General features: G+C 33.4%; 1 protein-coding gene across 1 annotated transcript; it reads left to right on the forward strand.

Annotated features, from left to right (window-relative positions):
* Nucleotides 1-14,604: 14,604 nt before the first annotated feature.
* On the forward strand, nucleotides 14,605-16,674 carry GCK72_012490 (uncharacterized protein; the record flags this gene model as incomplete). Its single annotated transcript, XM_053729156.1, has 3 exons — nucleotides 14,605-14,638; nucleotides 16,219-16,359; nucleotides 16,451-16,674. 3 exons carry the CDS (start codon nucleotides 14,605-14,607, stop codon nucleotides 16,672-16,674), a joined length of 399 nt encoding a protein of 132 aa, XP_053583928.1.

Below are 16,674 nucleotides of genomic sequence, written 5' to 3' on the forward strand. Positions count from 1 at the left end.
GAAGAAGTCGAAACAGATTTTTTTTGATTTTACTATTTTTTCATTGAAAAAGAAACAAATAATTATAGTTAGAGTTTAAATGAACAAACTGAAAAAAGATTGTGCATTTTTAGAGTGTGGAGCTACTTATAATGGAAAGTTTTTGTAGATGTGCAGCGAAATATTTAAAATCATCTTCGGGTTTCTGTTCAACAGAACGAAATCACCAAGTGACCGAGGAGTTATAGGGATCAATGGAAACTGATTGAGCAAACATTTACACTCTTATAGTTTCTTTAAAAGTATGTAAACGTAATGCTATTATATTTCAATGAATAATAACTTTAGAACTAAATCACAATAATAATGAATTAAATCAAAAATTATGTAAGCTTATATTAAGACTTTGATACTGCAGCAATACAATCGTAGTTTTGAAAATCCTGGAAATGAAATAACTAAACGAGAACGCACAAGATGCTCAACAATTTTTTTAGTTGAAAAATTTATTTTAATGGAAAATGTGAAACATGTTTTTCTCTTCACATTTATTATTAAAAGTTTCTGGAGAACATCAGCGATCATGAATTCATCAAAACATCATATGCGCTTTTGAAGTCAAAGAAACAGGAAAACAGCAAGACTTCAGTGAAAATAAAAGAGTTTGAATTATTTTCTATTCCATTTCTGAAAAACGTAAAAACAACAACGTATCTACCGCGTTATTTTTTAAATCACATGAATTGGTATTTTTTAAACAATACATTTACCGGCCTAATTATTCTTCTCTAAATGACATGTATAAATAATTATATTACGAATGCATTTGGATTTCAATCCTGCTCATTAGATTATCAAACAACTGTGATATATAAATGTTTTGCCATGTTCACATATAATTTGTCCTCGACGTTTCGAATTATTTCCGAATCAGAACTGGGTTTTCAGCAATTGGGATTTACCCGTTGTTAATAAAATTTGATTGGCGTGTAAACTGACTTCCGGAAACATAATTATTGATTTCTTCAATTTTTCGAAAAATTTGTTATCAAATTATTAGTTTTCCTGTTTCGAGGTCCTTCCAAATAATCGAACTGTTTTCTAATCACGTTTTGACATGCGTGTTTGTTATCTTACAATTCAGTACGTAGTGTCTTCGCGTTATAATCACGCCTAGAGACAGTCATTAGACATACAATGTTATGCAACAAACTTACAATTAACACCGCTTAAATAAACGAAAAAATACTGTTTCATTACATTCGTTATAGCATATTTTTCTTCTTATATTAGTGGTCGTCGCAATTTTATTGAATAGCCCGCACTCCTCTTCTGACTGCTGTGTTCCGGACTAGGCTCCTAGTGTTTTATTTTACAAAAGATTGTGTTACGATTGCATTTCACTAGTTGTACAACACAACTGAAACATAGAAAGCATAGTTCAAAGCAAACAAAAAATCTCGATGAGTTGAGTTAATTTTTTTTCATGTTTCTTTTATTTCACAAAGTAAAAATTGTGAACATTCTTCAGTCGTTTGCAAAATAAATTGGCAGTACAAAATGTTGGAATTGGTATCTCACGTGTAGCCGCTTGAATCCAGAAGCTACAACTTGTCTGAAATGACTGAAGCATTGTCGAAAATTGAGAAAATGTGATTTTGTTTCTGTTTCATGAAGGCGTTATTGAAATTTTTCTACTCTGTTATTTCAGTGAAATCAGCGGTGAGACTTAGAGCAGGTTAACTTAAAATGAACATGTTTTCAGATTCAAATGGTTTTTTGTCGCTTCAAATATTTGGTTAAAGGTTTTCTGCTTGTATCATCCACACCTCTCTGTGACTTTTGTAAATGTTTCAGATAGCACATATTGCTTCTTTCGACTACTACATCTGTTTCAAGATCAGTAGTGGTTTTAAAATAACGAGAGTGTGCTGAAATAGTTTCAAATCTTTAAATATTTTCTGGTTATCATCAACCCTTTTCTGGTAATAAATAAATTGTGGACTTTGAAGAAAAAACTTCTTTCCTGTTTGGAGCGTTTTATGAAAATAATTATATTTGTGTTTGAATTCCCAAAAAATGTCATTTTGAAGATGTACTACCTCATAAACAAATTTAAATCATAAATTTAATTAATGAAACAGTGTGGTGAGTTGACTCTATTTCTGCTTTGACCGTTTCAAGTCCTTCACTTTTAGTTCTATTTTATTCATTCCTTTATCGTCTTTCTATGTTACTACCTCAGCTAAGATTGCTCTAACAAACTGTTTCCCAAACGGTTTTTTACTGTTTCCTGAAGTTTATGAAGCAATTTGAAAAATTTTTAGTCTGATTCTGGTGCTTTAGTGCAACTTTTTTCGGGACAGAACAACGGAACACGTTTTGTACTGTTTGACCGACTCTAAGGGTTCGATAATATCCTAGTATTTTCTTCTCCCCTTATTTATTTGATAAGATAAATATTACCACACGTACTCTTTGTCCTCTAATAAACAAGCTTTTTTTTAGGAGTTGTCAAAGATCAAAGGACACCTGGAAAATTTTTTTTTGAAAAACCAACTCTCAGAGAAAACTGAACAAACTTTTTCCCTCTTTTTGAAAAATTATTCTCCAGCACAGATCCTTTGAGGCAGAGATGTGCAGGAGAGCTTTTTCCGTCTTCCTTCTTCTATATATTCGATAATTGTCTTCCGTCCATATTCTTCTGTGATATTTTTCACATCAGTAATATCATACTTGACATCAGGGGGTGTGAGAAACCAAAATTTAAAACATTCAGCTTACTTTATTATTCTGTTCTGATTCAAGCAGATTTTTGGGAACATAACAATATATTGAAGTTGCACAAAGCAAAATGTGATCCCGCTGAAACAAGAAGATTATTTTCATTTTCCAGTTTTGTTTTTACGATGCAAAATACCTTTCATGTTGAAAAGAATTATTGGAGTACTAACTAGAACCATCAGTTAGACTTTTCAAAATATATTTTCTTATAGTTAATTCAGAACGGGAGAAAATGATATAGCGAATCACTTATTGCAAATCCAAATTGCTTTAAAACATCATTCACTTTTAGTAAAATCAATCCCGTATGAAACTTAATCAGCTCAAGATTTCAATCTCCTGCTTTATGCACCTGATAAAACAGTTGAATCTTGTTCGATAAAACATTTTCTTTTTTAATTTTTTGTGTTTCATTTCAACGTGAAGTGAGCAGAACTGTAATAATTATGTTGCGGCATTCAGTTTTTTCTGTACATTAATTTTGTTTAGCTTTCATTTTTCAGATATTATTTTTAACGGAATTCGTTTAGTTCCGATCAAAATTTTGTTTGACTTGAATTCAGCCACTTTTTACATTTAGAGAAACAGTCAGTCCGATGTTTATGCATCAACCTGGAATCAATTCATCATGATTCACAACTATTTTTAATAACTCCCGGCTGATTCATCTTAGTTTGATTTGGAACTTGAATTTTTTTTTGGAAGTTGAATCGTTTCGAATAAAGCCTGCCACCTACTGTTTCAAAACTGTTTTTTTTTAAATTCTAGTTGTTAACTAAGATAACGAAATGGAAAATCTGCGTGTGTGCATTTCAGCGTTTACAGTACAACATAATTTATCAAAAATGTTTTTGTTGAATTTTCTGAGAGTCTTTGAGTAGCAACTCGTGGAAAAACCATTTTTAGCAGATGAAGATGTTGTTTTTTAAATCTATACCAGCCTGAAAGTACAAATGCTATGATATGCCTCATCTGAAATTGAAAAATTATCAATGCTGTTCTGTAACTGTTTCAAGTTACGTCTTTTCCATTGTGAGTATTTAATATTCACTAATTGCTTGCTGTAGGATTTTCACCACCTGATACTTCGTTACTTCATAATTTACAAGATTCGAGTGGACACAAATAAGACCTCAAAACTCGCACTAGAAAACTTTCTGTTTCACAAGTAACCTAACTTTCGGATGATCAACTATCAGAGATGAATTATAGTTTAAATGAATGAAAAGCAACAGAATAACTCTGAATACCACTTTTTGGATCCATGCAAAATTTAACTTTGGAGTGAAGCAGTGTTATTTGTAACTGGAAACCTGATTTTCTGTCAAAAGCTTGAGAAAGACTTCGTAAAAATTCGGCACTTTGGACTAGATATCTACTGCACAAATCTGAATAATTTCGATACTCCGGTATTCTGTTTGTCAATGGTTTGAAACAGTTACATTGTGACAATCAACTGGTATCGATTTCCCTGAAAATAAGATTTTGAATGGGGATTTCTGTTTTGTGTCTTCTATCTATTCGGTTATAATATGTTTTTTTGTTTTGGATTGATCATTCATTCAATTATTCAAAATTTTCCGTTCAAAAACACTCAGTCTATTAATTATTTCAGTAGTTCTACGAATTCGATCATCTGGAAACTAAAGTTTTTCTCCAAAAACTATTTTTGGAGCTGATCTCGTGTTTTATTATTCATTGTCTGCGCTTTGATAATAATAACAGGAAGCGAATAAATGTCTATGTGTGAATACGTTCTGATTTTTGCAAAAGTTGAAACAGCAATAACTCCTGCTTATTTTCTCATTTGAATTTTGTTAAACTCGTTTTCAGTTAAAAAAACAAGGTTTCAAATCATTTTTCGATTTCAAATCTTTCTGAATAATTACTGTAGGCACTTTCACAGGAATTGAAAATGATGATACGTTGAAACATATATACTTCCCAGTTTACAATTATCTTCTTGTCATCTGAAGACACTTTTAGAATGTTCTCAATCAAAATTTACTATTTGTTTCAAATTTTTGGTCCATTGCTATTTTCTATCCGAACGAAAAAGATAAAAGTCTCAAAAAATTGTTTTAGAAATTATTATATTCTAATACTAAATTAATGAAGCAGAACATCTTCTGGAATTAATCTTTTTGAGACTAGAGACTCTTTCCAAGTTAAAACTCACTATCAGGTTTACATCAAACAGTTCCTTTGCTTCAGTGTCGTAAGATGTTTTCAATTTAATTTTTCGGTTGTTTTATTATTTTCTCACAAAATAAGCAAGATCCATCTCATGAACTTATTTAAAAAAAAGAAGCTGCATTTTCTTTTCGGATCACCCGCTTTTGAGTAAATTTATAATTTTTGTTCAATTTCAATATGTGTCAATAAATGTTATGAAATTTCGATTATCATTGTGTCGCTTTCTGGACAAGTTTTCTGTTAACGTTTAATGCCTAACTTTATTTTCGGTGTATGTAAAACAGTCTTTATACGTATCTAACAAAACAAAAACAATTTTCCAATAATAATTCATGCATATCAGAAAAATTGAGAACTGGAACTCTTTTTGAACAGATAGAAGGATTCACTAAAACTACTGAATCAGAGAAAATGTAAATTATGTTTCAATTGTCTGTCGACAGTATTGTTTTCATAAATTTATCACTTGTATCACTGTATCACTTATTATAAATTCACGACACTGCGCCGCATGGCTTTACAGGCGCATCTAATTTGTTCGAAATGGTCTCGAGGCGAAAAACATTATTTGCATTTATTTTTAGACCTGCAAAGCTCGAAAATTCGGTATTTGATCTTTTTCAACTACGAGACCATTCCGCGAAATTTCTAATAAATTAGATGCGCCTTTGAAGCCATGCGGCGCTGTGTCGTGAATTTATAATACCAAAGTAAAAAGACAGCCAGAACAAATTAACCGTCTTCATTATTAGATGCTAAAAACATGAAAGGTTATCAGGGAATGATTCAGTTTCTATATAGTGAACTATCCGATTGGAAGTAGTTCTAGAAAAAAATAGTATCCAAACACTATCTCTTGTATTGATTAATTTTCCATGCTACTTTACTCTAAAATGTTAAGGTTCCCTAAAATTAAATTCTATCGAAAATGCTGGCTAATTGATTTTTCGTCAAACATTGTCACTGTTTGTTGAATATCCGTATTATATTCATAGGATACGTTGAAGACAGTACTCAATTTTCAAAAATTGAATTTTTGCAAGTTTTAGAAACCGTGATTTTTTTCACCATTCTGTAAAATTAATTTCAACTCACGAATAGTTTTCGAGGAGTGGTTATTTCGGTGTTTAATTTTCACATTTTCAAATTTAAGTTTCAGGAGATAAGTAAGGGGTCATGCCTCCCAGGTTTTACATTTGCTTTGAAAATTTCGTAAAATGTGCTGAGAACTCTCTCAGAAAAAAGGCAATTTTTGGCAAAAGTAAAAAAGTTTTCATTTTTCCCTTTGTTATTATCTTCCGAAAAAAACTTATTTATTTTCACGCAGGCTGTAAATTGCATCACATCATGTGACCAGAATTAGATATGAATATGACTTAAGAATTTTCGCACTGAACTAACGCAAGGCTGCCGCGGCATTTTCTTGAAAATCTCAAATAGTCGCGGTCGGCCCGAAAAAGTTTTGGCGCCAGTGGGGGTCGAACCCTGGTTGTCAGATTGGTACCAAAATGTCAAAAGTATATTAAGTCATGTTTTCCTTTGAAACTCTAGAAAGCCGCGGCCGGCCGCGATTTCTGACAGCCTTGAACTAACGGTAAATCTCAGTTACTGAGACAATTTTATTTTTTCAATAGATATTTAAATTTTTTAAGAATCTTCTTATTTTCGTGAAACAGAAGATTGTCATTTATTTTTCAAACGACTAATTTCTTTCGAAGGTTTGGCAGAAGATTGTAATTCGAAATTTGTTTTTCATTGTTACAGGTGAACGTGGTGAAGGTCATAAGTAAATTAACAAGTGTTTCAAAAAATCTGTATCATTAAATTCGAGAAAAAACGTTCGTTGGTTAGGACAATGACGTTGACGAGAACCTTTTTTTTACAAAATCAAATGATTTTTACCAAGACAGTTATGCAAACACCCGGGGCATTTGGTAACTTTGACATTTCAGAAACATGACATTTTAAAACGGTGTTCATCAGATCGCCCTGAAAACGTTTTCCATTAACTTTTTCACGTTCAGTTTCAAAATGTGTCTGCTTCCAAACGTAGCGGAACTCAATTACTAGTTAGACACTACTAGATAAAATTATTTTTTATCAAATTTTCAAAAACTTGAACACAACAATTCCGTTTGCAAAAAACTGATAAAAAGTGCAGTTTCAGAAAAAATTGTTTGTCAAAGAATGAGGAGAAAAAATAATTTAGTATCTGTTCCTTTTCTCTTATTGTTAACCAGCCTATCTGCCCCGCCTTCGGCGGTTCAGTCGGCTGGCCTCTTATCATTTACGTGGCAACCATTTCTCAAATGTGCCCGTATGGTCGAGTGGTCTAAAGCGGCGGCGCTGTCCAAAGCACGCCAGTTCGGTTTTGCCCGCTGGCTCAGTTTCTCTTCTTTTTCCAAAACCGCTGCGGACATCGCCTCAGACAAACAGACAACGCCCAATTGTCTTTTATATATAAGAATGATGACTGTGATGTTATAAGATTTTTTGCGGCATACACAACTAATATCGTGTTCCCGTTTTGAATTAAATCAGATTAAGATCTGTATAATACTTAATGAATTGTTCAGCCCTCGCTAGTACAATGTAACGATTAGGATCCAATGTAACATTTTTAGCCTCAAAACTAATTAAAGCAAAAAGAATTTTGAACCCTGCACTTGCGAAAAAGCGGAAAATTTGTTTTCAAATGTTACCTGTTTCGAGATCCTTTTAAAACAGAAACAGCTTTATAGTCACGTTTCGAAATTCACTTGGACTCGAAAAATAAATGATCTTGTGGAATTTCCCCATTCTAGTCATTATCCTAATAGATGTCTTCCATAGTTTTCGAATTGTTGTCCGGCGTGTTGTTGATGATTCTGCTGTTTTCAACAGTTTTCTTGATCTTTATTTAGGTGAAAACTCATTAAGAAGGTTGTGAGAGATTTAATAACGTGAAATGACTTTACTTCGATGTCAAATTTTATAAAGAAAGAGAATATGAGCATGAATCAGAATTGATATTATCAGCAATAAAAAATGTGACGTTCATCATCATAACAGTTCGTAGAAACGGTGAAAATAACTTTGAAATGAAACCCAAATTTAAGTGGGTAAAGTGAAAGAAGTCAGCAGAAGAAAGCAAGCAGAATGAATGAGAATATGACATCAAAAATAGCTTTGAAAACTTGCTGAAACAGTTGAAAAAATTATATTGATATTTGGAAGTAACTAGCTTGAAATCAATTAACTTCTGTTAAAAACATATATTATTATATTTTGTTCCCGTTTCAAACACCTATGAATTGAATCACATTTTTACTGGTTTTGTTAGTCCGTTTAATCCGTTTCTTACAAAAAAAATTGAATAAATGATATCCCACATTCATTTCAAATTTTTGCTACCAGAATGTCATAGGGAAAGTTATTATGTGAATTTCAAAAAAAAAACAAGAAGTACAGAAACTATTTTCCTGCCGACTGTACACCAGATCAAAAGGCAATGCCTGACACCCCAAACTCAAAAATAGATGCTTCGTGTTTGGCCACGACCCCTTGAAGAATCTAGAAAATGTCAGATTTTTTGAAAGGAATTTTTTTCAGGTTAGACCAATTATCTGATTTTTGTAATCAAATTGATTGACAAAGAAAAAATTGTAGATCCGTAAAGATCAAAAGCAAAGCAATAGTTTTTGAAATAGTTGGTCGAAACATTAGCAACAGGAAACAGGAAAATTCTGTTTCTACAAATTCACTGTTTCCGTAGGTTCACAAAAAATACTGGTGATACCAACTATTGCTGCTTGAACTGTTCTCCTTGCAATTAAATAAATAAATAAATAAGCTTCAAAACGAGGAATAGAGCCAAAAATTGTGGGATTCCCCCTGTGGGCATCCAACAGCTTGTAAGACACGGACCTCAAGCTTGGGTAATTAAACCTTTATTATATTATAGAAAAAGAAAAAGAAAGAAAGAAAAGGTAAGAAACGAGGAAAAATGAGAATGGATGAAACCCTACCCCTTTTATACTAGCGCAATACTGGTTATAAACAATAAAATGAAGACAGAACCTCCGCAATAGAGTTCCTAATCATTAGTTAGTCATTTTTCGTCACGCGATTAATGACGAAAAATGATAATCAAAATATCATAATTTAAAAAACACAGTGTAATTTGACTATCGGAAATGAAAAAACAACTATCAAAACGACGTAAATGATTAATTCCGATACAAAAACAACTATTAAAACGACGTAAATGACTGAGAAAATGAGTTTTCATTTTAAAAATTTTCTGAAATTTTTCCATTTTTCTGCTCTAAATACTCACGTTTCGGCTATTTACGTTTGTACTATTTCGACTATTTTTTAAACGTTTTGACGAAATAGCTGAATCGACTATCGTTTTCGTCATTTCCAAAATGATTATGACTATATCGATAATCATTTCCTTTCGACTAGTTGACGTGAATAGTATAAATGACTATCAGTTTAAACTGATTTCGTCATTTATTTACACTGACTAGGAACGTTACTCCGCAACACATAAAATATCATCCATAATTCTTGCAAAACCTTCTGATCTTAAACATCACGACCACAGTTCGTGAAAAAAATTTTGTCCGAGAGGACTACACGGCACCGCTGAAAAACTTTTCCCCCGAAACTCCTTTTGAGTCAGGAGAGCGGGAATTGAGCGATTTTTAGCAGTATTATGCTCCAATGATGAAAGTTTTTTAGAATTATCTGAAATATTGTAATCTAAAATAAAAAATATGACTTCAGTCCTCCTTCAATACGATTATTCAATGACATCGTGCTCCTAGTTGCTCATTTTCAACAGGAAGCTATACAATTGTATTATGAATGTTTCATAAAGTTTCGAAAACTTCTCATTCTGACAAACAACCAATCGTAATCATCTACGCAATGTCTATCCTTCTGAACAAAAAACTCCCGTAGCTGTGAAATTTCTATCTTTTCAGAAACACAAACTTTTTTGAAAAAAGTTTTCTCAAAAAGTGTAGTTTTCGTTCCCCTCTCTCCGATTAGTAGACTTTTGGTCTCTCGATGTCATATCACATTACCATCCAACAAATTCTTCTGTTTGTGTGTTTGTGTGTACCCCAATCTGAATTTCAAATTTCAAATTCAAATCGTTGTTCCAATTCTCCTCCCTTCCGTCGAAAAACCAGTTTCCCGTCTCCCGAAAAACCGTGTTTTGTGTTGTTTCTCTCTTTCCCCATCAATCAACAAAAATAGAAGATAGAAGAGAGTTTTGATAAAATGTGTACCTCGTGGTGTGAGTGATGGATAGGCGGGGAGAGAGGAGGAGGTCAAGATGAGTATTTAAACAGTGGTGACAACTGGCAGAAATATGATAGAGTGGTTTCTATCTCCGAATTCTCTGATCTTTTGAAAAGTGAAGGATGGCTTCGTATTCTGCTCAAGGTGAGTTTCGTAGAAGTTTTTTTGTTGAAAAATGGCACTTTTGCGAAAAAAAAATGCAATGATACTAGTTGAGCTATGACACAATAGAGCATAGTCAATCTTATGAAACAGGTAAAGAACGTTCTATGAAGCATTTTTGAAAATTTTGACAAGAAAATAAGAAAACCATAAAACGTTAATTTTTTAAAGAATTGAACCACATGATATTACAGTACAGTCCAGTTAGATATACAGTTTGGCCATTTCAGTTAAAAACAACCAACTTTGAGAGGGTGTTACGGTATCCCTGATTGTCCCACAAAGCAAATTATGTACCAACCATATAGAACGAAAGTGGAGCCTCATTTTTGTAGTTGACAACTTCTTTGTTTAGACACTCCCTAGGAAGTTACGGTCCTTTTAAGGGGACAGCTCAAAAATCACTTTATTTTGTCGATACGTAACTTGCTAGGGAGTACTTGTACAAAAATTTTCACTTTGTGGGACAATCAGTGATACCGTGACACCTTCTCAAAAATGGCGTACCATCATGATTCAACTGTGTAGATCACTCACTATTCTTGCCCACAGTCCCTTTGATTTCTCCCAAAGGTGTTTTTTCCCGTCCTCATTTGATTCTCTAACTGATAACTTACTCAAATCGATTTCAACGACTCTATTAAGAGGCGTTGTCTGTAAGATGAGGATTCCTCTTGGCACAGTTGCAAAAAGTTGTTTCAATCCGAACTCTTTTTACAGCATATGTACCCATATGGTAGTGATTTACAAAAAATATGTCATCAGTCCCCTATGACGTCATCATAGGAAAATATGACCAATAATTGACTTTTCACCCAAAAATTCATAAAAATTTCAATTTTTCAAATAACTTTAGGAAATTTTTGCAACATGTTAGGAATGTTTTTGACTGCCCCTACACAAATTTTCAGTCCCCCAGACACCCCAGAAACCAATCAAGTGAATTTCACTATCATGTTTTTCCAACTTTTCTCGAAAAATCCCTCTAGAAGTACTCAAATTTCAAATTGTATTCGTATTCTCCGCAAAAAGTTCTATTAGGTCCAATTAAAATCATCAAAAAACCATTGCACCATTTTGAGATATTTCGATTTTTCCAAAAATCACATAAGGGTCCCCCCTTATGAAAAAAAATTTTCCACGAAAAATTCAAAGAAAAAATTTGTTTTGAAAATAATTAGAATATTGATAAAAGACATAAAATAAACCAATTCCAAGATTATACACCTCAGAAATTGGATGGGACCGATTTCGTTTTTTTCTTCATCGAAATTTTTTCCCATTTTTTAACGTTTTAATCAATATTTTGTACTGAAGTACACAAATTTCAAGTAATGTACTTATTTCTCGCTAAATTTAACAAATAATCAAAAAAAGACCAGTAATAAACCATTGGACCATTTTGAGATTTTTCCATTTATTTCGAAAATCACATAAGGGTCCCCCCCATGGAACAAAATTTTTATCGAAAAAATAATTCAACATTATTTTGATTCAAAAACGTTTGGAACATTGATGCAATATTACACAATGTTTTGTAAAAGAGTTTTGAACGTTTTTGAATCAAAACAATGTTGAATTTTTTTTTTCGATAAAAATTTTGTTCCATGGGGGGGACCCTTATGTGATTTTCGAAATAAATGGAAAAATCTCAAAATGGTCCAATGGTTTATTACTGGTCTTTTTTTGATTATTTGTTAAATTTAGCGAGAAATAAGTACATTACTTGAAATTTGTGTACTTCAGTACAAAATATTGATTAAAACGTTAAAAAATGGGAAAAAATTTCGATGAAGAAAAAAACGAAATCGGTCCCATCCAATTTCTGAGGTGTATAATCTTGGAATTGGTTTATTTTATGTCTTTTATCAATATTCTGATTATTTTCAAAACAAATTTTTTCTTTGAATTTTTCGTGGAAAATTTTTTTTCATAAGGGGGGACCCTTATGTGATTTTTGGAAAAATCGAAATATCTCAAAATGGTGCAATGGTTTTTTGATGATTTTAATTGGACCTAATAGAACTTTTTGCGGAGAATACGAATACAATTTGAAATTTGAGTACTTCTAGAGGGATTTTTCGAGAAAAGTTGGAAAAACATGAAAGTGAAATTCACTTGAACGGTTTCTGGGGTGTCTGGGGGACTGGAAATTTGTGTAGGGGTAGTCAAAAACATTCCTAACATGTTGCAAAAATTTCCTAAAGTTATTTGAAAAATTGAAATTTTTATGAATTTTTGGGTGAAAAGTCAATTATTGGTCATATTTTCCTATGATGACGTCATAGGGGACTGATGACATATTTTTTGTAAACCACTACCATAGGGGTACATATGCTGTAAAAAGAGTTCGGATTGAAACAACTTTTTGCAACTGTGCCAAGGCCCAACACAAACATTCTCACTCTTACAGACAAGTCGGTTTACGTCGCCTGACGGCGACTAAACCTCCTTCCCTAGGCCACCCTTCTCAGTTTTACAGCGCCTGCGGCGCTTCTTAGCTGAGCAGTCCGTTCCGACAATGCACAATTATAAAATCTCTCCTTTTCAGACTCAAATTCTACAAACTTTCTCAATGACTTTTTCTATCCTGATAGAATATGGAATATAGAATGATCTGTTTTTGAATTTTCGAATTTGAACTTTCTTCCTATGTTTTCCTTATTTCAAAACAATCTTACGTGAACTTGATAACTTTTCTCTCTTCCCTCCCCGAAAGGCGAGAGATCATATCGATATGAGATTTTATTTTTTGTCTGATCGGCGGCGATGCCGCCTCACCTTCTCGGAAAATGGCAGACTAAGACCATTTGTTTTTACCAAAGTTCAAGAACTTGAAGACTTTTCTATTCACATCTTCAAAAAATGGATTCAAAGTATTCTTCCTGAAGTTTTTGACTGATCGGCGGCGATGCCGCCTCCCTTCTCGTAATATGGCAGACTAAGACGGTGTTTTAACAAACTCTCATCCTAGAATTCATTTTTTTAGGTAGCCGAGCAACGACAAAGTTGCTTATTCACAAACCACCACTACTTGAGTAGCATTCTTCCATTTATTTCAACATCTTGTTGGTAATTTCGCTAGTTGAGCAGTCCGTTCCGGCAGAGCACTAATGTAAAATCTCTCAATGACTTTTTCTATCCTGATGGAATATGGAATTTAGAATGAGCGGTTTTTGAACCTCCCTAAAAGCGAGTAATAATTCAGATATCAATTTTTTACTAATCGGCGGCGATGCCGCCTCCCTCCTCCCTCCTCGTATGGTGAAATAAAACTATAAGTTTTAACATACCCATAGGGTCGCTGAAAACGTCATCGATCAGGCGCGATTCAATGGTAGACCCGAACCTAATGATAAGCAACAGAGAAAAAAGGGTTTCCCGGTTTCTTTCTCTTTTACTTCTATATTGTATGAAAATTTTCTTATTTTGTATGTAGTTTTTGTTAACTCTGAGCAGTCCGTTCCGTAACTTAATCCCTGCTTTTCTAATAGGAACTCACAGTTCTTCTCAGTGATTTTTTATCCTAAATTCACAGGAACTATTTTAAAGGTCTCTTCCAGAAAATAAATTTGATAACTTTGCTTTTTTTCTTCTTCGAACGTGAAGAGGTCATTGAAATATCAATTTTGATTTTTGATTGGTCGGCGGCGATGCCGCCTCTTTCTTCTAAATACGGCACACTAAGATCTTTTATAAAAAAGAGCAACTTCGAAACTATCTGAGTTTATAGAGATTTCTCAAGGCACACGGAAAGTCAATTCCCTTGTTAAAAATTCGGATTTCCTATTCCCTTCTTTAAAAAATGCACTTACAGTCTTTTGAGTTTTTTATATGAAGCTGCGGGCAAAAGCCTTATTGTAAACTGCCATTCTGACACGGTTTCTGTGAGATTCTAGTTTTTTGAACGCCGTCAAAGTTGCAACTCAATCACTCATTATGATAGAATCGTAGCGGTGTGAACAGTGTCAAAAGATTGGTGAAGATTACTTAACCATTTTGATCTATGAAATCTCGACTATACCGAAGTTATTTACAACTTTCACATACTTGCTGTCTATGTTCTTATCAAAACAAAAAACCAAAAAACATTTCCTACCTGGCGGGAACGAACTCACCACCCCCAACCGTGAGAGCCATCTGCGTTGCCCACTACACCAAACACGCGCGGCCGGGACGCTCTCGAGAATGCAGTCAAGAAACACCGAGTCAGTAGTGTTAGGTTGATATCTTGAGCTTTCTACCACCCTGTCGGGACACACCGTTTGTCAGCGCTTTTTACTGTAGAAATCGAAATCGTCTCCAGAAGACGTTAAATTTGAAATTTTTGAAAAAATAAAAGTTCGGGCATCAACTAAGACACATTTCCAATCTATCTATCCAGGTTTCATAAAAATCGGCCCAGTACAGAGGGAGTTATGGCTGGCGACAAACAAATACACAAACGGATCTGTTGAATATTATTAGTAAAGATAGTGCCTCTTAATAGAGAACCTTAGCAAGTTGGTTACCAAGACTACAGTAGCGAGCATAGGTGAGGGCAGATTCATACTTTCATGTGTAACTCAGCTGAATCATGTCCGTTTTGCACAATCTTTTTTTTGACAGATAGCTGAAATATCCAGTAACAAGAAAATAAGTTTTTGGTAAAAGTTTCAGTTATTATTTTTTTCAATAATTGATTTTTCCTCTTCGTGATTTGAAAATTCGAAAAAAAACTTTTTATTTTTCTCTTGGAGTTATTTAGTTTTTAATGTCAACTTGATGGAAAATGCTCATATAAACAAAAAATTATGTTGAATTGGTTTCTTAGTTCCAGAGCATCGTGCCAGAGCTCCAGAAGTCAAAAGTGGCGTCCTCGGGAAAATCATCATAACTCATCAAAAAATGCTCTAAATCAGCCAAAACATGTACCAAAAGACGTGTTTTGAGTTCTTCTACAGACCAACATCAAAAAATTTTAATTAAAAAAAAATAATTTTTCAAATTTTTTTCACTCAAAAATTATTTTATTCCCATTTTCCCTCAATTTTAGGCATTTTCTGGGTATAAAACAAACAAGGAATACATCCATGAGTTTTATTATGTGCGAAAAGACATTTTGGATAAGGTTTTTGAAAAGCATGATCGTTTTATACCCAGAAAATGCTTAAAATTGAGGGAAAATGGGAATAAAATAATTTTTGAGTGAAAAAAATTTGAAAAATTTTTTTTTTCTAAAATTAAAATTGTTTGATGTTTGTTAGTAGAAAAACGTAAGACACATCATTCGGTACTATTTTTGACAAAATTGAAACATTTTTTGATGAGTTATGATGCTTTTCCCGAGTACACTACATTTGACTTCTGGAGCTCTGGCACGATGCTCAGGGTTTCAGAAATCAGTTCAACATAATTTTTTGTTTATATGAGCATTTTCCATCAATTTGACATTAAAAACTAAATAACTCCAAGAGAAAAATAAAAAGTTTTTTTTCGAATTTTCAAATCACGAACAGGAAAAATCACTTATTGAAAAAAATCAAAACTAAAATTTTTACAAAAAACTTGTTTTCTTGTTACTGGATATTTCAGCAACCTTTAAAAAAAAATTTATTCAAAACGGACACGATTCAGCAGAGTTACACATGAAAGTATGAATCTGCCCTCACCTATGCTCGCTACTGTATGTGAAACTGAAAATTTCCGGTTTGCCAGATTAAACAATTTTAATTTCACGAAACTGATAACAGTGAGATATTTTCCATTGCTAGGTTCAACTTATACTTTCACATTCAAAGCCGAAATTCTCACCTTTTACAGACGCGCAAGCTGCTCTAAAACCCCAATTCGAAGCCTACTGTAAGGCTATTGACAACCTCGACTGGGATACTGTACCCACGTATTACCATCCAAATGGAGTCATTGTTCAGAAAGGAAAGGAGGCGACTTTCGGAAAAGAAGGTGAGTTGCTTTGGAAATAGCCGGGAAAGGGATACTGTTTCCCCATCCCGGAATGTTTGAAATCATAGTTTTGAAACACTAAATATTCCAGCCATGAAAGCCGAGTTCATCAAGTTTGCCGAATTCACTGGAAAATCCACCTCTACCTTCTCGAATGCCAAGTATGAGGGAACTGGAGACTACCTCATCATCACTGCTGACTTCACTTCGGAAACTGAAAAAGCTGGCACTATCAAGGGAAAATTCGTACAAATCTGGAAGAAAGAAGGGGATAGACACTTGATCTACCATGATGAGTATGAAGTTCTTGCCTAG

The sequence above is a fragment of the Caenorhabditis remanei genome, chromosome IV (genome assembly GCF_010183535.1).
Source record: "Caenorhabditis remanei strain PX506 chromosome IV, whole genome shotgun sequence".
NCBI lineage: Eukaryota > Metazoa > Nematoda > Chromadorea > Rhabditida > Rhabditidae > Caenorhabditis > Caenorhabditis remanei.